This window comes from Acinonyx jubatus, chromosome B4 (assembly GCF_027475565.1).
Source record: "Acinonyx jubatus isolate Ajub_Pintada_27869175 chromosome B4, VMU_Ajub_asm_v1.0, whole genome shotgun sequence".
Taxonomy (NCBI): Eukaryota; Metazoa; Chordata; class Mammalia; order Carnivora; family Felidae; genus Acinonyx; species Acinonyx jubatus.
Genome location: NC_069387.1, coordinates 110,832,534 through 110,857,362, shown reverse-complemented (window position 1 = coordinate 110,857,362; position 24,829 = coordinate 110,832,534). Strand labels below are relative to the sequence as shown.

Below are 24,829 nucleotides of genomic sequence, written 5' to 3'. Positions count from 1 at the left end.
GGGGGGCTAGGATTTGGGAAGCGTTCTTCAATCCCACGGTCGTTATCTGCGGTCGTTAGTTTTCAGTGGACAAGAGACAATCCCAGAATGCCTTTCTCTATGGTGGACATTCTTTTAGGGCTCCTGGAAAATAAAAACACTGGTGCAAGCAGGCTTTAAATTGTTACTTCTAATTTTGCCCAGACAACCATTACTCGTAATGACTATTATCTCATTGGTTCGCTTTCCCAGAAGGAGGTATTTGTCTCTAAATATATGGAAACTTTTAACCTTTGCCTCAGACCCATGGCTTTATGGGAGTTAAGTCCCTCTTGCTTCTCTCATACTGTCTCAACTTCATTTCATTCAGTTAAGAGCAACTATAGTTCAATTTAACTCCCTTTGACTGTCGGGGAACATTTTACCTTCCCTACTTAGCAGCTAGATAGCCTCCACATTTGTAACTTTGAGTCTCTGTGTCTTCGTCTATGAACAGGGATTAACAAAAAATAGTTTGTAAGCTGAAACAAGGAAATGAGCTAAGTTAGGGAAAGTGCCAGTATCAGTGTTGACCACATTTCAGACTTGCAGGGAGTAGAAATTCCTTCCTTAGCAGCTCCCACACAAAACATAGAGAAACTAATACTAATGTCAAATCAAATATGGACTAAACTTTTACATTAAATAGACAGTACTGATAGAATTCACTGACACGCAATGACAATTTCATGCCGAACATAACCCGCAGTTTTCCAATTTTGTTCTTTATGGACAAATAACCGACACTCTCTGCTAAGCAGATGTTAGTTCTACATGTAACCAATTTGCTCTTTTCTTTGTGGTTGGTGCTATTCTTGTAAGTGGAACAATATGCCCTTTAAAAAGCTGTATAAAAGCATAATGCATCCTCAGATGGCAGGAGGAAATGAAAATAAAATATTTAAACTTTTATATTAATATTACTAAATTTTTAGAAGTCATAGCCTTTCAAGAAGCACTATCCAGAGGTTTTGTGGATACTTTGGATCTGAAATTATTTCCCCAGGTGTTCTACATATGGCAGGTCACTTGATTATAGGCCTCCACATTCCTCTTGTGTAGGGGAACAGTCTTGATTTGAAAGGTCCAAGTAATCTTTAGCTCTTTGGACACATCCGTGTTGCAGAGGAATTTGATGTTGGGTTTGTTTTTGCATTTGATTTATTTAAAAGTTTTTCTTGTTTCTTTTTTTTATTTTTGAGAGACAGAGAGAGATAGAGCATGAGTGGGGGAGGGACAGAGGGAAACACAGAATCCGAAGCAGGCTCCAGGCTCCGAGCTGTCAGCACAGAGCCCAACGTGGGGCTCGAACCCATGAAACCGTGAGATCATGACTTGAGCTGAAGTCAGACGCTTAAACCTACTGAGCCACCCAGGCGTCCCATGTGTTTGAATTTTAATGCAGAAAAGCTGATTAAGACTGAAGCCAGCACAGTATACCAGCGTCAATTATTAATAATGCCCATGAATGAGATACTTAGTTAAATTTGCCTATAGGTTTAACTTATACATGATCTCTTTATTATAGCTTAAATGCTATAATAAAGCATATAATAAAGAGTTGTCATCTTTTATCCACGGTAGTGTTAACTTATTAACAGAGGTGTAAGAAACTAATGAGATTCAGGGTTTGACCTCAGTTCTACAATTGTATCCTAAGAATTCCTGAGACAAAAATCTACTATGTGAGAAACCACAGTCCATGTTTTTGTTTAAAATCGAACTACAAGAAAAGGAAAAAGCCCCTGTACTACTTCTAGAAGTGTATATTGTTATGAAAGGGATGAAGAAAAAAGATAAAAATCAAAACCAATGAAAATGATGTAAAGCAAATCTTTTGACACTCTGTCTTTTAGAAAATTGGTGGCCTTTGTCTTCATTAAGTCTTTACATCCCATCATTACGTTTATCTGCTAATGTAACATTTTGTATTTCTGTATTCCAGGTCTTCCTCCTTCCCTTACTGAATTACATCTTGAAGGCAACAAAATCTCCAAAGTTGATGCAGCTAGCCTGAAAGGACTGAATAATTTGGCTAAGTAATAATATTCTTTCATAACCTTATGTCTGTAAAATGGCTAGATGTATAGGTGCCCACATGCTCAGAACTAGAAATGCCACGGGCAATTTCTGACCATACCACGTTTTTTTGCTGTTGGTCCCAACAATCTCAGAACTCAGCATGCTCAATTATTTCTTTAAAAAGCCATGAAATAGCATACTTAGCATAACCATGACATATCTCATGTACAATGTACCTGATTAAATCAACATGCTTATTCAGTAGGTTCTAACTTAATTGAATTCAACAGAAGGTTGATTACATTATAACCCAGTGTTCAGAATTTGAAAATGCCTTAAAATGAAAGCTACCAGGACATGGAAATACTGGGCATCCCACACCATTGTATCTGGATGATTATGATGAGATTCTCATATCTCTATTCTCTGAAGAGTTTAAAATGTCTCTGGACATTTAATGTAGTCATTGGGTTGTGTGTGTGTGTGTGTGTGTGTGTGTGCGTGCGTGTGTGTGTTTCTGGGCCTTGTTAACTTTTTTTTTTTTCCTGATAGATAATCATTAGTTCCTTTCCTGACTTCTAGCCTAACTTTAATCTTTTTACGTTTGCAATCTGGTTAAGTAATAAAAAGAGGAGAAGGCTTGCAAACTATTTGCTTTATCTTCAAAAAACACTGTGCTCTTGAACTGTATTGCTGAATGTTCTTACAAAGGAGCGTAGTGTTATGCCAAATTGACTCACTTCTCTTTTTTCTTTATAAATTTTATGGGAGACAAATAAAGTATATCATTTATCCTTGAGAAATAGCTAAGACAAGATGATATATAACACAGCTTTTCCCATTTTTGTGGATATTCCCCAGTGAGCTGGTGGGTGGTGAGAGCTGAAGGTGAGCATATGGATGTGACTGTAACACAGTGTATTACCCTAAGTCTCAGACGAGAAGAAATCTAAAGTTATTTTCATTACAGCCTCTAATATAGAAAATATATTTTGAAATAGCATTGTGCATCACTGACCTTTTTTTGTTGATTTGGTCCCTCTAGCTGCAGAAAAATGTAGGAAGATCAGTTGCATTGCCTATTGTATAGAACTGTCTTTAGGACAGCTGTTAGTGGTAGCAGTGGTAGAGATGTACAATAGTCTAATTCCAAATATGGTAAGCCACTAATAATATCTGTGCCTTTTTGGAATAAAAGTGTATTTTATACTGAAAGTGGTATGGAATTTTTTTTTAATCCCATTCATTAAATTGGAGCAGATTGACCCATTGGCCAAGCAGATTTTTCCAATTCTTGAATTTATCAGACAAATTTCTTTTTGGAATCAAGTCCAGAAAAACATGTCTATGAAACCATCAAATCTTCATGTTGTTTACTCTTCACTGATGTTGGGACATAAGAATATTTTGGTATTGAAAATCAAAACTGGGAAAAGAAGAAAAAAAGCAGCCACTGATCTCAGAACGTTGTGGGGCAAATATTCCAATTAGTTATTAGGAACATGTGGGGAGAAATAGTATATGCCTCTCTCCAAAAATATAAGATGGTTTGGGGGCACACTTTCCCTTTTGTTATATATGTATACATATATCATCATCTCCCTTATTTGATGAAATACTCTTCAATGGAAGGAATCATTGTTTTTGAGCCATGTGCCCTCTGCTTTCATAAGGCTAGAATAATATCTTGAACATAAAATGTCCTCAAAAATATTTATTGATTGAACATATAAATAAATCACCATAAAATTGAAGTTTCTTTGAATCAGTTATTAAGAATATTATATTCTAAGAATGTATTAGCCCAAAATTGGATATGGGATTTGGAGTGTTGTAAGAAATAGGAGACATGACTCTGTGATAGAAGAGACAAGATCAGAAACAAGAAATAAATGTCTAAGACTGGGGAGGGTGGGGTGGTGGGGAAACAACGTGTTCTCTGCCAAGATGCCAGGTTAATAATCAATAGCTAAGATAAATCCACTGTTTTATTAATAGCTTAAAATTAACATACTATAATCTCAGTTATTTCAAATACCAAGTCATGATTAAAACTGTGAGACTTGGGTTACATAAACCAGAATCTAAATCTCAGAAGGGCTCAAAAATCAGAACTAGCTGAAGGCAAGCTAAAACGATCCTACAGAAAGTTTCCAAGCCTATTCCACATCATGTGAAGGAGCCCAATAGACTCCTCCTCTTTCTCTCCCTTTGAGTTTGCTGGTTCTCTTTCATTACCTTGTTGCCTCATCCCAGGTATCTCCTCTCTGCCTTTTAGGATTGACAGCACCCTAGTTTGACAGAGTCATTCATCTTTAGAATGCCAAATACATCAACCTTGTCTCCATGTTAACCTCTTCTGACTTTTGAATCCCATTTACTAGGAAGGGACCGCACGGCTGCAGAACTTTCACTTGTTATGCACTTAATTTAAAAAATGCAGCCCAAAACTTTGAGTGGTATTGTAGAAGAAATGTTAAAGGGCCAAGAAACAGACATGTAGGTCAGAGGTCAGGGTCAGAAGCCAGGAATGCTGGCACCAGGCAATTTCTGATATAGCAGATGATCACTGATAAACTCAAACGAAAGCAAAATGCTAATTCTGTTAACCTTCCTGGCAGATATGTTTACTGATTCATTGGAACCTTCTACCTTTTATTTCCAATGAAGAAATGTATATAATAAATATACAATTGTTTGATTTCTAAAGTGACCCAAATGATAATAGTACTCCTTTGAGTATTCTACGGAGTGAATTCATTATATGTATTATACATAGAAATCAATTCAGCAGCGACTCATTGATCATAAGAAGTTTTCTGTTAGGACTGGATATGCTGCAAAACAGTCACTTTTCTCTAGGAGAGACCACAAGTACACAGTCCCTTGAATTTTTTAAGAGGGTGCTAACAGGATGCTATAGGAGCATTTACTAGGGGTACCTATGTAGTTTGGTAGGATCAGACGAGTTTCAAAGAGAGTAAGTTGGGGCACCTGGGTGGTTTAGTCAGTTAAACCCAAGACTCTTGATTTCAGCTCAAGTCATGGTCTTTGGTTCGGAGCCTAAGGTTGGGATTATCTCTCTCTCTCTCTCTCTCTCTCTCTCTCTCTCTCTCTGTCCCTCCCCTGCTTGCACGCATGTGCTTTTGCTCTCTTTCTCTCAAAATAAATAAACATTTAAAAAAAAAGAGAAAGTGACTCTATGGTGGGAACTTTGGAACAAATGGGCTTTATGTAGGCTCAGCAAGGTTGGAAAAAAGTACTCTAAGCAAAGGGAACAGTAAATGCAAAAACAAAGAAAGTCCTTGCTGTTGACTTGATAAATCACACAGCACCTGTGAAGAAAGCATCCATGTGTCCTGAGCAGAGGACATGCATTCATTTCCGCTTCCTTTTGCAGGTTGGGACTGAGTTTTAACAGCATCTCTGCTATTGACAATGGCACTCTGGCCAACACTCCTCATTTGAGGGAGCTTCACTTGGACAACAATAAGCTTATCAGAGTACCTGGTGGGCTGGCGGAGCACAAATACATCCAGGTAATGCGACACCACTAAACCTGTAAGGGGTCTCTAGGGAGCAAACCCTCCCTACTGGGATGCTAGGAGGCAGGTAGCTCTGCCTGGCAATATTTTTGCAGAAAGATATTTTTCATGTTTCCACATCAGTATTCATTCTGGTTTCCTGAAAAATACAGGCTTGAATTATTATTTTTTTAATAGGACTATTACCTTAACCTTATTATAATGCTATCTTCTAGAACAGAGTATGTTTTAGGAAGCAGGCAAGGTAGTTTCAAGCCATAGATCAGTGTAACAAAAACATATTGGTTGAAGAAGATGAGATCATTTGTGATGAATAAATATGGAATAAAAGAGAAGTTTTAAATTTTAGCTTTAGCAGATGCAAGCTGTTCTGTGACTGAGTTAACTTCATGTCAGTTATCAAGCTATATATAGTACATGCATAAGGATAAGAAGATATGGTCCAATGGCCCATGGTGATAATAGAGCTTTGTAGTCTGTAAACCTATAAATGTAAGGCATGCTCATCAGTTTAAATAGTGATAATATTTTTTTTCACATATAACAAAATAATATTTCCACTGTTACTCAGGAAATTGCACAAATATGTTATTCAAATTTTATATTCAGAAGTTAATGTGGTTATTCATAGATTTTATGTATTGGCTTATTTTATCTAATTCTTCAGCTTCTATAAAGGTCAGATTTAAATTGCTTCTGTCAGATACTTACCTAGGTACTTAGTTGAACCATGATGATTCAGAAATTATATCTTGACATTGATGCTGTATTATAGATAAAACCTTTTTATAAAGTTGCCATTTTGGTAATCTAGTATCTCAACTTTTTTGCTTGTGGTTCAAGATAGGTTTATCCCTTACTCTGCCGTCAGTTCTGTCAAAATGTGATGGACGTCTTTTTTTTTTATTGGTTTGTGACAAAAACTCCAAGCAAAATAGCTATAAGGATTCACGTTAGCTAGATTTCAATAAAGTATCTGAATTATAAGTACAAAGATGACACTTGCAAACATTGTATTTCACGCTGATTCTTTTTTAGTGGGTCTTTGATGGTGATAGGATAGTGAGTAAGCAGATCTGAAGGCACAAGCAAAAGCAAGACACTTAGAAGACCAAGTAATAGCTACCATTGTTACTATTGAGATTTCTGTTGGTGGTGGGCATTTTTGGGGGGCTGCGGGGATTGGTTTGTTTTCATTTTTATATCCCAGAATAATCCGTTTTATCTTCTTGATTGCCATTTTTCAAATTTCAGTCTGGACATATTATTGAGTTCATAAAATAAGTTTGATGAGTTAATTAACATGTATGGGATAAGAAAGGATAGGATAGGATGCATGGAAAGAAAATATCACTGTAATGGTAAGGATTTCATAAAAATGTTGTTTAAATGCATAGTTGCATATATATTAAACCTTAGTGTATAATGTGTTCTTATTGTGAGTCACAGAGAAAAATTTATAAAACATGCTATTTTGAAATCTTTGTTGAATGTCAGCAAATCTCATGGGCATTCACACAGGGTCTCACGTTCAGAAGGGTCTCATTCTTGGTTTTTCATCTCTAATTAGCTATCCGTGCACCCATTTCACATCCCTTCTTATAGGCTCTTAGAGATTTCACCCATATCACTGCCTTTTTCATAAGCATATAACTCAGTTATTTTTAGCAAAATTATATAGTTGTTCAACCATCACCACAATCCAGTTCTAGCACTTATGTTACCCCCAAATATTCCTCATATCCATTTCTGGTCAATTTTCAATCTCATCCCCTTTCACAGGAAATCATTAATCTACTTTATACCTCCGTGGATTTGCCTTTCCTGGACATTTCATATAAATAGAATGACTTATTGTAATGATTTTAGTCACCCATAACAACATGTATCAGTAATTCTTCCATTTTTATCAGTGAATAACATTCCATTGTATGGATATACCACATTTTGCTTGCTAGCACTATGCTTTTTGATTACTATAGCCTTTGGTTGTGTTTTGAAGTTGGGAGTGAAGGTCTTTTAACATTGTTCTTATTTTTCAAAAATAAGAACTATTCTTGTTTCTTTGTGTTTTCATATAAATTTTAGAATCAGCTTTTAATTTTTGCAAAAATAGCCTGGAAAATAGGGATTGTGTTGAATCTATAGATCAATTAGGGGTGAATTGTCATCTGAACAATATTGAGTCCTCTAATTCATAAACATGGAATATCTCTCTATTTCATATTATTTAACTTCTCACAGCAATGTTTTGTGATTTTTAGTATACATGTCTCACAATTATCTTACTAAGTTTATTGTCATTTTCTTTATTATTTTTGATGCTGTTGTGAATGGTTACCTTAATTTCATTTTTGCATTTTTTTTGCTAGTACAGTAAAACCTTGGTTTGTGAGTATAATTCATTCCAGAAACATGCTTGTAATCCAGATTAATCAAAGTTAATTTCAAGAACAATTGGCTCAGTTGTGACCATGTGACATTTGTCATCACATACTACTCGTATTGCAAGACATCATCGCTCATTTATCAAGTTAAAATGTATTAGAAGCATTTGCTAATCTTGCAGAACACTCGCAGAGCAAGTTACTTGCAATCCAAGGTTTTACTGTATATGTAAATATAATTCATTTTTGTTTATTGATCTTCTATCCTGGTACTGTGCTGAAATTTTTTTAGTTGCAGAAGTCTTTGTGAACGTCTTTGGATATTCTGTATTTGGGATCATGTCATTTGTAAATACAGTTTTAATTATTCTTTTCCTATCTGAATTATTTTCATTTATTTTTCTTGCTTCATTGCACTGGCTAGAATCTCCAGTACAATATTGAATAGAAGAGATGAAATTAGACATCTTTGGCTTGTTTTCTATTTTAAGAGAAGGTGGACATTCAAGTTTTTACCATTCAGTGTGATGTTAGCTACAGGTCTTTTGTAGATGCTCTTTGTCAAGTTAAGAAGATACTTTTATTAGTTTATTGAAAGTTTTTGTAGTGAATTTTTCAGATGCTTTTTCTGTGTCTGTTGAGATGATCATGTGGTTTTGGTTGTTTATTCTTTTAATAGAGTAAATTAAATTAATTAATTTCCAGTTAAAGCAATTTTACATCCCTGAGATAAATTATGCTTCATCTTGGTCATGGTGTATAATCTTTTTATATTTTGTGAGATACAGTTTCCTAATATTTTGTTAAAGTTCTTTATCTATGCTAATATGAAATATTTGCAGGTAGGTTGTGTGTGTGTGTGTGTGTGTGTGTGTGTGTGTGATGATGATGATGATGAACATGATTTTTGCCTGGTTTTAATAACAGAAAATAATGACCTTATAAAATGAGTTGAGAATCTAATTTTCTTTTTTACACAGACTAATACTTGGCTTATGTCTTGACATTTTCTTCTCTCACCTTCAGTATTAGCCCTAAATTCTAACCAAACATGTGCCCCCTTTATTGCTAGTCACTGCCAGGAAATAGAGAATGGCAAATGAGAAGAAATTTTCAAAGTTTGAAAGTTATAAAAAAATACTTATAGCTATTGTTTGGCTTTAATATCACTTGTTTCTGTTTTTATTGTCTTCCTTCTAAAACCTTTCTTAAACAAGGCCTTTTTCACCTGCATATAAGTGGGAGTGTTCTGGGTTAATTATTTTAAGGAAGCATCTCATAGGCTTTATAACACCCTTTAGAAACTGTCACGTTACTATTATATTTTAATTTAGGTTGTATGATAAGTCACTTCTCACTCTTCAGAAATCACATCTACATGAAAACCCATTTCTAAAGCTCTTTCATAAGTCTAATATTTAATATCCCTGAGAAAAATCTATGAACAAGTTACCATTATCTTAAACATAAGCATAAAATACATTTCAGAAAAAATTCTAATGAACTATAGAATTCTATTCATAAGATAGAATTTGTAACATGGAATAAATTTTTATTAAAGATTTCTAGGTCTGGGGTGTCTGGGTGGCTCAGTCATTTGAGTGTCTGACTCTTGATTTGGGCTTAGATCATGATCTCGCAGTTCATGAATTTGAGCCCCACATCAGGCTCAGTGCTGACAGTGTGGAGCCTGCTTGGGATTCTCTTTCTCCCTGTCTCTCCCCCCTTCCCTGCATGCTCTCTGTATCTCTCTCAAAATAAATAAATAAACTTAAAAAAAACTTTCTAGGTCTATTCATTCCAAATGCTATGGCACTGAAGTGTTTCTTAGACTTTGTGATTATTTTGATTCAAATACTATGCACACTCTTCTTGTTCATTATATATTACTTCCTCATTCTGCATAATCTTGTTCAAAGGTCCCTCATTTTATCTTTGCCTTGAAAACAGCCCATGTAGACACAATTTATCCAATAACATAAATTTATTCATGTATTCACTTAATGTATATTTATTGGACACCTACTGTGTTTAATAGACACTGAAGATACAGTCATGAACAAAACAAAACAAGTTTCCTTCCTCATGGAGCATTTATTCTAGAGAAGGAAAACAGGTGAAACAAACAAACAAATATATAATATGCTGTATAGTGATAATTACTGTGAAGATTTAAAGTAGTGTGACTGGGATGGAGAATGAATGGCAGCATTGGATAGTCAGGGAAGACATCTCTGGTAAGGAGAAGTTACATAAACTACGTGAAAGAGTAAGCCTTGTAGATATCGTGGAGAAGATAAGGCCAGGTAGAAGAAACAATGTGTGCCAACCTAAGGAAGGACCTTGATCTTTGTAATAGAGGAAAAGCAGGTAGGCCAGTTAGATTGAATAGTGAGGGGAGATGAGGTCAGAGCAGAAGGATGGCAGACCATGTTGGATTTGTGGGTCATTGTGAGAACGTTGGACTTTATTCTGCATGAAATGGGAAGCCATTGGAGTGTTGAGGCAAAGAATATATAACTTGGCTCAATTTTTTAAATAATTGTTCTATGAGCTAACTTACAGGGTTACAGAAAATAAAAAAGAAAAAGGAAGGAAGGAGGGAGGGAGGGGAAGAAGGAAGGAAGGAAGGAGAGAAGGAAGGAAGGAAGGAAGGGAAACTGATTTCAGAGCAAAAGAGGAAGCAGGAAAGACAACAATAAAGGCAGCCTGAATCATCCAGGAGGAGATAATGGCAGTTTTGGACAATGTTGTAGAAGTCGATGTGGGGATAAGGACTGGGTTCTGGGTACATTTTGAAGATCAAGCTAGCAGCATTTGTTGATGGTTGGGCAGAAAGTGTAAGAGAAAGGATGGGTCTAGGATAAAGAGTAAATAATAAAAGAAAAAGAATAAGGTATTTGCATGAATGGCTTAGTATATTTAGAGGAAAATAATCATTCTCCATTATTTCATTTTGCAGGTTGTCTACCTTCATAACAACAATATATCTGCAGTTGGGTCTAACGACTTCTGCCCACCTGGATACAACACCAAAAAGGCTTCTTATTCAGGTGTGAGCCTTTTCAGCAACCCAGTCCAGTACTGGGAGATCCAACCATCCACCTTCCGATGTGTCTATGTGCGTTCCGCCATCCAGCTTGGAAATTATAAATAACTCCCAAGAAAGCCCTCGTTTTCATAACCTGGCAAAATCCCATTAATATCGTTGCTCAAAAAAAAAAAAAAAAAAAAAAAGAAAGCTAGATACTGAAAACCTAACTGCAATGTGGATCTTTTCCCCACATGATTTATAATGCATATAAAGCCAAATATGCAGTTTAAATAATTGCCTACAATAAAAAAAAATAATTTGCCTGCCATTTTCAGAATTCTTTTTTGAAGCTTTCTGTTGATGTTAACTGAGTTATTGCAGATATTCTTATTTCCCGAAACGTAAAATTTGGAGTAAATGTGTATATATATATATATATATATATATATATATACATGTCAACAATTTAGTAAATCTTTTCTTGTCTAATTTTCAGAAGGAATCAAATAAAAATATTGATCTTCTGTAACTCATAGGGTCTTAGATTCTTTGACATAACGTTGAACTTCAAATTCTATCTAGCTCTGTATTAAACCCCATTATTACTGGTAAAGCCTCATTTGAATATGTAAATTCAATACAGGCTATGTAAAATTTTTGCTAATGTCGTCATTTTGAAACAAATAAATTTACAAATACATTCAAACTTACTATTGTATAAAAGTGTAATTGTAATCTTCCCTAAACTCAATTTTCTGAAGAGAGCAGACATTGTGTTCTTGGCAAAAATAGCACATCTTTTCAAGTTCTCAGATATTTCGGCTCCTCCTGTTTTTTGACCCTTGTGTATTACAACTTACATTACCTATATTCAGTGCTGAGCTGATAAAGCGCAAAGCTGATTTTTCCTGATTGGTCTAGAAAGCTGGTATTTTCAGTTACTAAGATACTAAACAGGTTTAAAACATCATGTGTATAACCAGGGCGCTCGCTTGAATATTTCTATAATTACTCGATTAATATTCAAATATGGTAAATATTAGAAACATTTCTTGCATTTAGTTAAATCTTCAAATTTAGATTTATTTTCTGCAGGGTTTATAAAGACCTATCAAAGCAGACCACTCAGCAAGCCTGGGGTAATAGGCTGATTTACAAAAAGTAGAGATTTATCATAAACTACATTTATGCTCTCCACATCCAATAAGCAAATATGTGAGAAGAGTTGTTTTTTTCTACAATGTTGCATCTTTTGTGTTTGCAAATCCTGACAACCAAATCCAAACTGGTTTAAACCGCAAAGGAAAACTCAAACCGTCCTGCCATTGGAGGAGCCCGTAGGTACAATTTGATCAGAGCTCCAGCCAAGTTTCTCTGCATCTCTTTCAACTTTGTCTTCCTTCATTACATTTTCAGGCTGGCTTCCTTATGGTCAAAAAATGAGTCTCCCTCATTATTTACCACTCAGAACACAAAAGCTTATCAACACAAAATTTCCAGGAGAAGTCATGAGATTCCCTCTCATTATTACATAGCAACTTCACAGCCTTACAGAGTATACATGAGTCAATACTAATGTTATTCCCATTTTGTAGAAAAGTCAAATACTGGTAAATACGTGGCAACAGAATGTTCTCTTTTGATCTTTGTGTGAATCAGCGCCTGATAGAAAACAGAATTTACCTCTGAGAGTTCCAATGAAGGGACTATTATACAGTGTGCACAGAGTTCACTGCACCAAGCAAGGGACGACAAGGCACCAAAAGATGGCAGTGGTGAAAAGCCATTGTTACCCCAATGACTACATGGACAGGGGAAGAACTGAGTTTCTGGATCCAAGCAAGAGAACAGCTTTGGAGGATTTCTGTGCCCAGGGAGCTATGGTTCTGGAAGGTTGCCACATCTGCCAGAGGTGAGGTCCTGAAACAGGGTCTCTCTCCTCACCTTTTATGTCAGATCCTCCCACTGATTAAGCCTAAACAAAAGACAACCGTCAAGAAAGCTAGAAAGATGAAAGCTCTTCTTGGGGCAAGACGGAGATGGGAGAAAAATAGATCTGGTCAGGGCACTTGGAGAATAACTAATTAGCCCAGGCACTATAATTTTATCTGTAGGATTATTACACAAAATTCACCAGCCACAGGTAAACATTATATTCCCCTCCTATGTCATCCCAGGTGCCTTTTCTGAAACCCAATTATTTTTAGACTTTTCTGCATTGATCAGAGTTGCTAACAAAACAATATTTGATGAAACTTTGTCAAGTGATTAACTGAATCTGGTTTTCCATTAGGAGACACAGGCTATTTTTATAATGGCTTTGACTAAAGCAGCGTTTACTTTAAAGAAATACGGTCAGTGTTAAAAATCAAAGTGTAAACATAAAATTTACACCGTCAATATTAATGGACGGTCAGTTATATAGTACGCATAAATTTGGCAGGAAATAAAAATAATATTTGGATAATCCCGAGAACCAGAGCTTACAGATCTAAGCTCTAGCAAAGTCCTATTCTCCATTACAGCAGTCACCACCTGAAAAGCACAGTGCTTTGTGTGAGCTATTTAATCACATGCTTGTCTTTCATGAAGTAATCATGTTAGTGATATTTATTTACAGTGTGGCATCAGGCAATAGCTAGGAGAGGCTATTTATTGATTTGGCTTACTCCATTCATTCATACATTCATCCATTCAATAAACTTTTTTTTTTTTTTTGTAAATATAAGTCCTGGTAGAAAGATAACAACCACAACATACATTTGTTTCTGGAGTTTATTCCGTGTATACAAAGCTTCTGTGCTAGGCTCTTTCTGGTCCACATCTGCTTATCACAAAACTCCCATAAGAATGTACTGTTCCTATTTCACAGATGATGAAATTTAGAAAGAGTAAGTGCAGAGTCAGAATTATAACCGCAATGTGTGCTGAGCCAGTTAGGATCGGCCTCCGCTTTTGCAATAGTTTCTACAACTCAAAGCATGTCAAGGCCAAAGGTGGTAGTCGTGAAAACTGAGAAAATAATCTATTCATGGCTCTTAGCAGTCCCTCTGCATTGTGGCAACAGGTGAGTGTCCTGAGGCTCAGGTGCCATAGAGATAAAAACTATCCTTTATTCAACTCTATGTCTTAATTGGACATACAGTATCTCATTTAATACTTACATTAGCCCTGGGGACTACGTGTGGTTATTTAATACCTTTTTAAATCAGCAAATGAAGCCCCAGAGAAGTCAAATAATTTCCTCATGGATACACAACTTGTAAGTAAGAAAAGACAAACATTTCATTCCTTCAATGTGTTGCCTCCTGCTACTTTAGAAAAGAATGAGTTTGTGTCCAACCATGAACAATCACTCCACACCCACAGCATCTTTTATCTTTGCCCTCTTATGCAGGGCTATAAGATAATGGGTCATCCCACCAATGTGATTTGTTACATTTCAAAAAGAACACATTTGTTTGCAAAAAAAAAAAAAAATGAAACTACAACACTGTTAAACCTTGAAAATGTTCTGTATCAGCACTGTCCAATATGGTACCTATTACCATAGGTAATAGAAAGATGATAAAGAACTGATTTTTAAATTTTGTGTAATTGTAATTAATTTAAAGTTAATAGCCATATGTCGCTTAGTGACATCATATTGGATGTCATGTTTGAAATACTCCTAATGAGTTTAATTATGATTTTCATGGTATGATGTGTATTTCTGGTCATGCAAAAATATTTACTAGGCCTGTGTCTAACTGGAGATGTAAGAATGAAGAAGATGCCATCCTTGACTTTAAGGGGATCATAGTTTAACAAAGACACAATCGTGTAACCAAATAATAGAAATACAGAGGAATAAATTTTATCATTGGAAATAGTGGTATACATCATTTTACTGTGCTTTACTGTCTTGCACTTTGCAGATATTGTGGTTTTTGAAAATGGCAGGTTTGGGGCACCTGGTTGGCTCAGTCGCTTGAGGGTCCGATTTTGGCCCAGGTCATGATCTCGCGGTTTGTGAGTTCCAACCCCCCATTGGGCTCTGTGCTGACAGCTCAGAGCCCGGAGGCTGCTTCAGATTCTGTGTCTCCTTCTCTCTCTGCCCCTCCCCTGCTCATGCTCTGTCTTTCTCTCTCTCTCAAAAATAAATAAGCATTTAAAAAAATTTAGAAATTAAAGTAAATTAAATAAATAAACAAATAAATAAGGCAGGTTTGTGGCAATCTTCCATAATCCTTCATGGAGCCAGTTTATAGACATGTGCTCATTTTGTGTCTCTGTCACATTTTAGTAATTCCTGCAATATTTCAAGCTTTTTCTTTATTATTGTATTTGTCATGGTGATTGTTTACCAGGGATTATGACTCACTGAAAGCTCAGATGATGGTTAGTATTTTTTAGCTATAAAGAATTTTTAATTAAGGTATGTACATTTTTTTAGACATAATGCTATTGCACACTTAATAGACTACAGTATATTGTACATATGACTTTTATATGCACTGGAAACTAAAAAATACATTTGACTCAATTTATAGGGATATTCACTCTACTGCAGTGGTCTTTACCTTCTTCTGAAACCGATGTAGTAGTTTATATTTACCTTCAATGTATACAGGGGTCAGGGTGATATCAGAGGAAGCCACTCTTTTCCTTTTTTCCAGTCTTGCTGGCCCGCAAAACATCGATCTCCCAGAATGTTCAACAGGAGGGAGGAAAGGCTTTATCTTCTTTCTCTCTTACACCTCCCGAGAGATCTCTTTCTCATGACAGTGAAAAGGGAGTTTCTGTTGGAAGGCATTCTGGTGTTCAAGGTCCATGGCTTCACTAGATTATTTTCTTCAGAGCTGGACCTTGAGTGCCACGCTCTCTTCTCTAGTCCTGCCTCCTGCATGTTGGAGCCTTCCTGTCGGAGGAGAAAGTCTGCTGTTACCTGCTGCTTAACCTACAACTGGGTGAAGAATGCATCAAGACAGAGGAACAGAGATCACCATTTTGGACTTTGATCTGCAAAGCGCATCTTCAAACACATCTTTTCCAGCAGCTTCCAATTTTGTTCAGGACACAGAGAGTGGAGAGGCCTGGCCCTTCAGGACCCCTCTCTCAAGTAACAAGGCAACTTCTTTCTTCTATATTTTTCCTTTGAAATAAAGATAAATATGGCTCGTTTCCCTGACTTCAACAGTTGTCATTTGCCCAACTTAGCAAAATTACTCAACCTTTCTGTGAGTCATTTCCTTATCTGCAAAATGGGAATGATAATAGTACCTACCTCGCAGGCTGGTGTGTGGATTAAGCGGGTTAACCTAGTGTGTAACTTTTAGACTGGAGCCCAGCACATGGAAAGGGCTGGCACAGGTTGACTGCCAGGTCACAGAGTTTGGGCTGCAATCACCTCAAGGGCAATTAGGTCTTGGGTCCGGGATGGGGTCTGAAATTGTGCATCTCGAACAGGTTCCCAGAAAGGCTGCTGCTTCTTGGTCCGTACTTTGAGGAACAAAACAACAGAGTCCTCTATTTCATGCTGGATTGGGTCTGTCTCTTGTCCCCCCTACTGGTTGGCTCCTGTGAGAAAACCCCATTGTGTTAGTTTCCTAGAGCTGCTCTAACAAAGTACCTCAAACCTAGGAGCTTGAAATGGCAGAAATTTACCCTCTCACAATTCTGGAGTCTAGAAGTTCAAAATCAAGGCGTTGGCAGGGCCCCGCTCCCTCTGAACCTCTAGGGAAGAATGCCTCCTTGCTTCTCCGCAAGGCTCAGTCCCTGCCACCATCTCCACAGGACCGTCTTCTCCTGTGTGTCTCTGTCTCTTCTCTTCCTGTAAGGACATCGGTTATATCAGATTAGGCCCCACCCCAACTGAACAGGAAATCATTTAACTTGATCCCATCTGCAAAGACCTTATTTCCAAATAAGGTCACCCACACTTACAGGTCCTAGAGATTAGACTTTGAACATATCTTTGTGTCGGTGTGAAGGGGGCACAATTCAACCATTAGCATCCACTTTCTTTTTATCTTTATGAAATACTTAGTGTTTGTTCTTACTTTTGCTAACAATTGTGCTTGATTGCGTGTGGATTACGTAAGAGGTTGGGAAGTGTCTTTTCGCCTCTGACCCTTTGTGGTTGGGCAAGCACCCTTCACACATTCATGCTAGTTTTAAGCCATCTTTCCATATTCAAGCGACCCAAGTTTTCCAGAACACAGCATTTATGTTCTTTTGAATGCATTCTTCTTCAATGACCTTGATCTGGCAAAGAAAATTACTATGTCATTCTCATCACATAAATCAGGCGTAAACTGGGTCTCTGCTTTCCTTCTGGTTCACTCATTTTACTGAATCATCATCATTATCTTTCTTTCCTTATTTTCCCTTCCTCCTTCTCCATAATGCTATTCCAAGGCACTCCATCCCCCGGTTTATGGCAGCTGCAGATGAATGCCCTCACTGCCTTACTGTCCACGCGAACAAAGAAATGCCTAATCCCTCAAGTAAACTAAAACGTTACATACAGCAGTTTCCCATTCATCCAGAGTTCCTTCTGGAAGACTGCCCCCAACACACACACAGCTCTTTGCTAGCCTCCATTGCCCGTCAGACTCTGATCTCCCACAGCAGCGGTATTACAGGTTGTTGACTTGATATCGCAGCCATTTCATTCTTCACTCGGCTGCTCGTGTTTTGTTTCATTCCCACATTTACCGCTGAGGAATTTTTTTAGGGGCTCGGCTTCTGTATCCCAGCACACCATCTGTCAGAGTTACTTGGAATCTCAGGTCTGCGACAGACTGCCGATTTCACACTACAAAGCAGAACAGTGGGAAACAAAAGAAAAAGCAAGAGAGGGAAAACACCCAACTCAATGAAGTCAAAGACGAACTTAAACATCCTGGAATGTAAAACAACCTTCACATGGATTGAAACAATTTTGAAGTAAGAGACGGTCCACGTGTTCCCCTCAGTGTGAGAGAAGCAGGAAAGGACTGACTCGGGGAGTGGTGCCTCGTGTGTATATGGCTCAGCAGAGCATGAGCCATTGGTGATCCTGAGACTTTCTCCCCAGGCCACTGATGGACCGTGAGGGCTAAGTGAATGCTTCCAGGTCGTCAAGAACAAACACAGGAACAGAAATCAACTTTAAAGTGTACATAAAAAATCAAAATAATCCAACTCTCCTGCCCAGGTCTGATACGTCGCTGGGCACATAGGTTTATTCAACAGAAGTTTATGAAAGCCCAGCTAGGTGCCTGACAGTGTCCTAGGGGCTGAGGTAGAGCACAGAAGGGTGTCTCACCACCAAGCAGCAGACGTCACAGTGGGAGGGGACTCCACAGGGAACGACAAATGAAACAGGGAACCAGGCATGTGGGGGGGGGGGGGCAGGACTTGCTATTTGCTATTTGATATAAGATAGTCAGAAAAAGACCTTCAGATAAAGTGACATGTGAGCAGGGATATGAAAGACAGAAGGAAGCAAGCCCCACCTCATCCCCCACCCCCATTCCCACCCCCCAAAAAAAACAAGAGCAAGGGTGCATGGCAGGTTCTAGTGACTTCAGAGGGGTCAAATGTGAACAGAGTAAAGGGAATAAGGGCAGGCCAAGTCAGGGAGGGAACGGGAACCTCTACCAAGTAAGACTTTGTAGGCAATTTTAAAGACTACCTTTCCTCTGAGCAAGACAGGAAACTATTGAAGACTTCTCAGCAGAAAAATGACTTGATTCAACCGTCTCTGAAGGGACATCTCCGACCGCAAAAATCGTTAAGGCAACAAGGACGGACGCAGGAAGGCTAGTTAGGATGCTACGACAACAACCAAGCACGATATGATGCTGGTTAGTGGCAGCATATGACCGGGATGGTAGCAGAGAATTTGCTGAGAAGGGTCACACCGTGGAGGTGTTTTAAAGATACAGAGGACAAAGATGGCTGAGAAACCAAATAGGGAGAGAGAGAGAATAGAGACAGGAATGACTCCAAGAATTTTGGCCTGAGCCACTGAGAGGATGAAATCACCATCGCCCAAGATGGGAAAGACTGAGGAGGCGGAGGGGGAGAAAGAGGGGCAGAAAAGCAAAGTTTGCTTTTGGATCGGTTCGTTTTGAGATTCCGATTCAATTTCCACATAGAGGTATCGAGGAGGCTTTGGATTTAGGAGTCTGGCTCTGGGGAGAGGGTTGAGCTACAGACACAAATTTGGGAGATGCCAGAATATAGACTGTCCTTCTTTATCAGTGCAGGAATGACTTGACTTTATCCAAACTAAGCAATCCCACCATACATGCTAGCAGCACATTTTACAGGGCCAATTCTGGCCTTTTGCAATGTTCTCGTGGTTTCTAAGATAAATAAACATATTATATGTTTCCCTCTGGATGCCTTTGCTAAGATCATGTCAATATTTCCAAAACAGTCCTTGCCTAAACAACACTGAGAAAGTAAAACCTCTTGAGGAGAAAGGATTTTATTGTTTTTGAAAAGGTCCCTGTATTTTCTCTTACGAGTTTAGAATTGTATAAAAACGGTTTAGTTTCTGTTTCCCTCAAGAACTCCTATTACCAAAAGTGCAGCTTGGTGCCTGTCTTGAATGTGGGCTGATAACTTGCTGATGATTTGACAGTTATGAATAAACAGTTCTGTACCATAAGGCAAACATATTCCTGAAACTGCAGAAGGTCTCAGCGGGCCTCAGACACTGTACCAGAACATTTAACTAGAAAACCTTGTGCAAATTCCACAGCCAAAGTGATTTTATTATGGAATCCTAGCATAGACAATCCTGTAATAACTTATATTGATCACTAGTTTATCAAAATTCCACACGGTCATTTGATCTGGAACCAATATATGATAAATAGAAGATAATTCTCTGGAAATAATTGAGCTTTTCCCCTCTTTTCACAAAACCAGTTATCTGCATGTGTGGGGGGGATGGGGGCAAGCCCCCTTGCAATGCTATTATGATCCTAAGGAAAAAAAACATTTTAATTAAATTGATCGTTCATTTATTCCTTTAATTCACACATTTACCAAGGACTTAGAATATGACAGGAACTATGATAGGTCCGGAGATAATAAAAACAAAAAATATATATATTTTCCCCTGTAATAAATAACTGAGGCATGTGAAAGTGAGAAATTCTTTCAATAAACTTTAAAAATGAATTCAAAGGTAAGGTCTGAGAAGTTTCTGAAAGGAAATGAAAACCAAGAGTATTGTGTATTCCTTCATGATTAAAAATTATAATGTTAAACAAATTTCCTGTGGCTGCCGTTGACTTCAGAAAAAAACATCTGGAACACTGTAAGAAATACCAGGCCACCTACAAATCACAAAGCTGTTACTGAGGTCTAGGCAATGATAAACAAAGCTTATGAGACCAGATGTTTCTGGATGGTGTATTTTGATTAAGATCCTTCTCATACCATCTGGATTGATGGATGGATTTTTTTTGGGGGGGGGCGGGTATTTCTTTCTAGCTTCAGCAACTCTCATTGATAGATATATTTGAGATCTATTTACCTAAGACATTGATAGATATATTTGAGATCTATTTACCTAAGACATTGATAGATATATTTGAGATCTATTTACCTAAGACATTGATAGATATATTTGAGATCTATTTACCTAAGACATTGATAGATATATTTGAGATCTATTTACCTAAGACATTGATAGATATATTTGAGATCTATTTACCTAAGACATTGATAGATATATTTGAGATCTATTTACCTAAGACAAGTGGCAATAGACCTGGATTTCTGGATTTTTGCCATGTCAGTGCAAAAAACTCCAAAGACTCATGAATGGGAGGTCCAGTTTATTCCCAGTTTGAAAGTTGCTGTCACATTCACAAAGCCTACATCTTCTCCAGATAACCAGTGTCCACTTTTAAGCTTCTTTCTCAGAAAGAATGCTCCAGGCCCTAGCTGGCAAAAGTTGGAAATCAGGTAATAATGTAAACAGTCCTTTTCGCTAGAACTTCTTGATATTGGTTCTCTCTGACTCTTGCAAATTGCACACTGATTCAGAGTGTTTTTGGTTTGGGTTTTTGGTTTTGGTTTTCTTGTGGGCACATGTTACTTTTACTTTTTTCTAACTTTAATCAAATATAATTGACATATAACCTTATATACATTGAAGGTGTACAACATAATGATTTGGTTTTGACAAAATATATATATGTCCCAAACAGATTACCTCCATGAGTTTGGTTAATCTCCAACAGTTTAGAGACATTCTCTGGGTTTTGCTTTGTAGTAGTAGTAGTAATAATAATAATAATAATAACAATGCTACTTTGTAACGATCTGGCAGCTTTTGGTTGACAAGGACATTCACTGGTATAATCTCGTTGTTTCCCAACCAATGGCTGCAACTGATTTATCTTATAAGAAAAAGAGACAAAGGATAAGTAACTTGAAAGGGCTTTGATAGATGAGAGAAACATAGGCCTGATCTACTAGCTAGGGGATAAGAAGCTGAGCTAACAGAGTTGGGGAAGAAAGTTTTCTTTTGCAGCTCCATATTCTTACTGGTATTGCCTCTACTTTTCTCCTTTACTTCCTCATTCTCCTGTTTCTCCATTCGATCCCTGTTAAGGACTGAAAGTTTGTGATCCCTAGAATTCATAGGTTGAAAGCCGCCCCCGCCTCGACAGGGTGATGGTTTTAGGAGGTGGGGCTTTGGGAAGGTAATTAGCATTAGTGAAGTGCATGAGGGTGGGGCCCTTGTGAAAGGTGTTAGTGCCCTGAGAAGAGTCTCTGAAGACTTTACTTCCCTCTGCTCTCTGCCCTGTGAGAATACAACTAGAAGTTGGCCATCAGCCTCCCGGAAGAGTGCCCGCAGTAGAACCTGACTGTACTGGCACCCTGATCTGGTACTTCCTGCCTCCAGAACAGTGAGAAATAAGCATCTGTTTTTTATAAGCCAGTCCATGCGGTTTTGTCACAGCAGCCTGAGCTGACTACGATTATTCCTGCCATACAAGAAGGTTCTCCGCTGTGCTACACCAATGGCTCAGAACAGGGCAATTCTAGCTCATCCTTGGGAGATGCCCAAGGAGTTGTGAAGCTAGTGAGATTTAGGTTTGAGAGCTGAAGGGGATGTGGCTGGTGGTACAAGCAGCCTGTGCAGACTGGATATATATATATACTTATATATATATATATACACACATATACATATACATATACATATACATATACATATACATACAATGGAATATTACTCAGCCATAAAAGAGAATGAGATCTTACCATCTGCAATGAGGTGGATGGAGCTAGAGTATATTATGCTAAGTGAAATAAGTCAGAGACAAATACCGTTATTATTTCACTCACATGCAGAATTTAAGAAACAAACGAACAAGCAAAAGGGAAACAAAGAGAGAAGCAAACCAAGAAACAGACTCTTAACCGTAGAACACCCACTGATGGTCACCAGGAGGGAGGTGGGCCGGGGATGGGTTAAATAGATGATGAGGCTTAAGGAGGGCACTTGTGATGAGCACTGGGTGTTGTATAGAAGTGTTGAATCACTATATTGTACACTTGAAACTAATATCACACTGTATGTTAGCTAACTGGAATTTAAAATAAAATTTAAAAAGAGTAAATACTTGTGGGCAAATTGACTGGGACAGTCTTTGTTTTGGTGTTTACAAGCTGTTTGACACTCAGCATATCAGTTTAGAGCTTTACGCTTAAAATGGGGATGACTAAGAAAGGTGCCTACCACATAAGTTACTTAGGACAAGTAATTGAGATTCTGTATGTAAATAATAAAAGAGCACGCTTTCCCCCCAAGACCAGGAAAAAAAGCAAGAATGACTACTCTTTCCACTCCTATGAAACACCATACAGAAAATCCTAGATAGTGCAATAGATAAGAAAAATAAATGAAAAGCAGGAAGATTACAAAGAAGACATAAAACTATCTTCATTTGAAAATGATGTGACCATGTCCTTAGGAAGTCCTAAGACACCAATAAAAAGGTACCTACAAGAATTAAGAAGTGCATTTAGCAAGATCACAGAATGGAAGGTTAATATACAGGAATTTGGTTTGTTTTTATTTACTAGCAGCACAAATGCGTGTAAAATAAATTTTTAAAAAATTTCGTTTATCTTAGAATCACATAATATGTTTGAAAACTTGTGAATCAATTTATCAGGAGACATATAAGACATATACATTAAAAGAATATATTTCTAATAGAAATTAAAGACCTTAACAGTGGAGGCACAAAAGTAAGTTCATCACTTGAAGATTCAATATTGTGAAGATAATGGCCTACAGATTCATCACAATCCCAACTGTAATTTTAAAAAGGCTTTATCTAGACATTGATGAGCTGATTCTAAAGTTCACATAGAAATGCAAACCTAATAGATCCAAAGCTTTTTTTTTTTCTCACAGAAAATAAAAATTGAGGATTTCTGTTTTTAAAATTGTCCATGAAACTACAGTGTGGTACAAAGATAGACAAAAAGACAGACATAAAAATCAACTGAACAAGAGAGAGTTCAGAAATGAGTCCACACATATACATATTTTCAGCAAAAGTAAAAAAAAAAGCAACTTAATTGGGAAAGAAAATCACTTTAACAAATGGTGCTGGCACGACTGGGTATTGGTAATGCTCTACATGAAAACTAATCAAAAGGGATCATAAACATAGCATAAAAGTTAAAACTATAAAATTCCTAGAAGGTAACATAGAAGCATGCTTCCTTGAGCTTGAGGTAAGCAAAGATTCCTTACATGCAAAAACTGTGAACCATACTAGAAAAAAAATTGATCAACTGGGCTTTGTCAAAATTATTTACTCCTCAAAAGACATTTTAAGGAAAATAGAAGCTACAGACCAAGAGAAAATGTTTACAATATATATATTTAACAATGTGCTTTTCTATGATAGATAGATAGATAGATAGATAGATAGATAGATATAGAGACAAACCTTAGAAATGCAGTAAGACCATACAACCTTAAAAAACTAAAAACTTTTGACAAGTACTTCAAGAGAGAAAAAAATGGATATAACAAACAAACAAAAAAGTGTGATAAGATCAACCCCTACAGTCATAAAGGAAATGCCAATGAAAACCACCTGATGACTACAGTTAATAATATTGTACCGAATACTGGACATTTGCTAAGAGAGTAGATTTCAGGCGTTCTTATCACAAAGAAAAAAGAAAATAGTAATTATGTGAGCAGATATGCTAATTAACTCGACTGTAGTAATCATTTCACTATGTAAGTGTATAGTAAGTCATCACATTATACATCTTTAATATATACAAATTTTATTTTAAAAACAGAAAACCAGGGGCCCCTGGGTGGCTCAGTGGGTTAAGTGGCTGACTTCGGCTCCGGTCATGATCTTGCCGCCCGGGAGTTCTGGCCCCACGTGGGTCTCTGCTGACAGCTCAGAGCCTGGAGCCTGCTTCGGATTCTGTGTCTCCGTCTCTCTCTGCCCCTCCCCTGCTCATGCTCTGTCTCTCTCTGTCTCTCAGAAATGAATAAATGTTAAAAAAAAATTAAAAGAAAATAAAAACAGACAACTTAAAAAACACAAACAAAACACAAGATACTCCTACTATGTACCTATGGCAATGGCTAACATTGGAAAGACTCTTGATATCCGCCCATGACAATGATGTGGAACAACTACAGCTCTCTCAAATTGTTGGTGATAAGGTGTGATGATCTTACCACCAACGTATATAGGTTCTTTGTTGGTCACAGTGAGGAAATCAGCACTATTTATCTAGAGTCAATTTCTGGGAAACCATAAACTTTTTAAATTTCT

At 37.3% G+C, this 24,829-nt stretch overlaps 1 protein-coding gene and 1 long non-coding RNA gene across 4 annotated transcripts in view; one reads left to right on the top strand and one right to left on the bottom strand.

Annotated features, from left to right (window-relative positions):
• The window catches only part of DCN (decorin), a 41,347-nt gene extending 30,134 nt beyond the window's left edge, over window positions 1–11,213 (top strand). For both annotated transcript variants that reach the window (XM_015080841.3, XM_015080842.3), the window contains exons 6-8: window positions 1,964–2,057; window positions 5,441–5,579; window positions 10,935–11,213. In XM_015080841.3, the coding sequence (XP_014936327.1) occupies window positions 1,964–2,057; window positions 5,441–5,579; window positions 10,935–11,129 (428 nt within the window). In that variant the 3' untranslated portion in view covers window positions 11,130–11,213. The remainder of the gene's footprint in view (window positions 1–1,963; window positions 2,058–5,440; window positions 5,580–10,934) is intronic.
• Window positions 11,214–14,637: 3,424 nt separating this feature from the next.
• Window positions 14,638–18,906, bottom strand: LOC128316459 (uncharacterized). Of its 2 annotated transcripts, XR_008300398.1 has the most exons (6): window positions 18,667–18,906; window positions 17,516–17,805; window positions 17,048–17,252; window positions 16,653–16,818; window positions 16,273–16,565; window positions 14,638–15,906 (listed from the first exon to the last, which is right to left on the bottom strand). It is a non-coding gene; the product is annotated as an uncharacterized LOC128316459 (long non-coding RNA). The 2 variants fall into 2 exon arrangements; XR_008300397.1 differs by having other exon boundaries at window positions 17,048–17,805.
• Window positions 18,907–24,829: the final 5,923 nt, after the last annotated feature.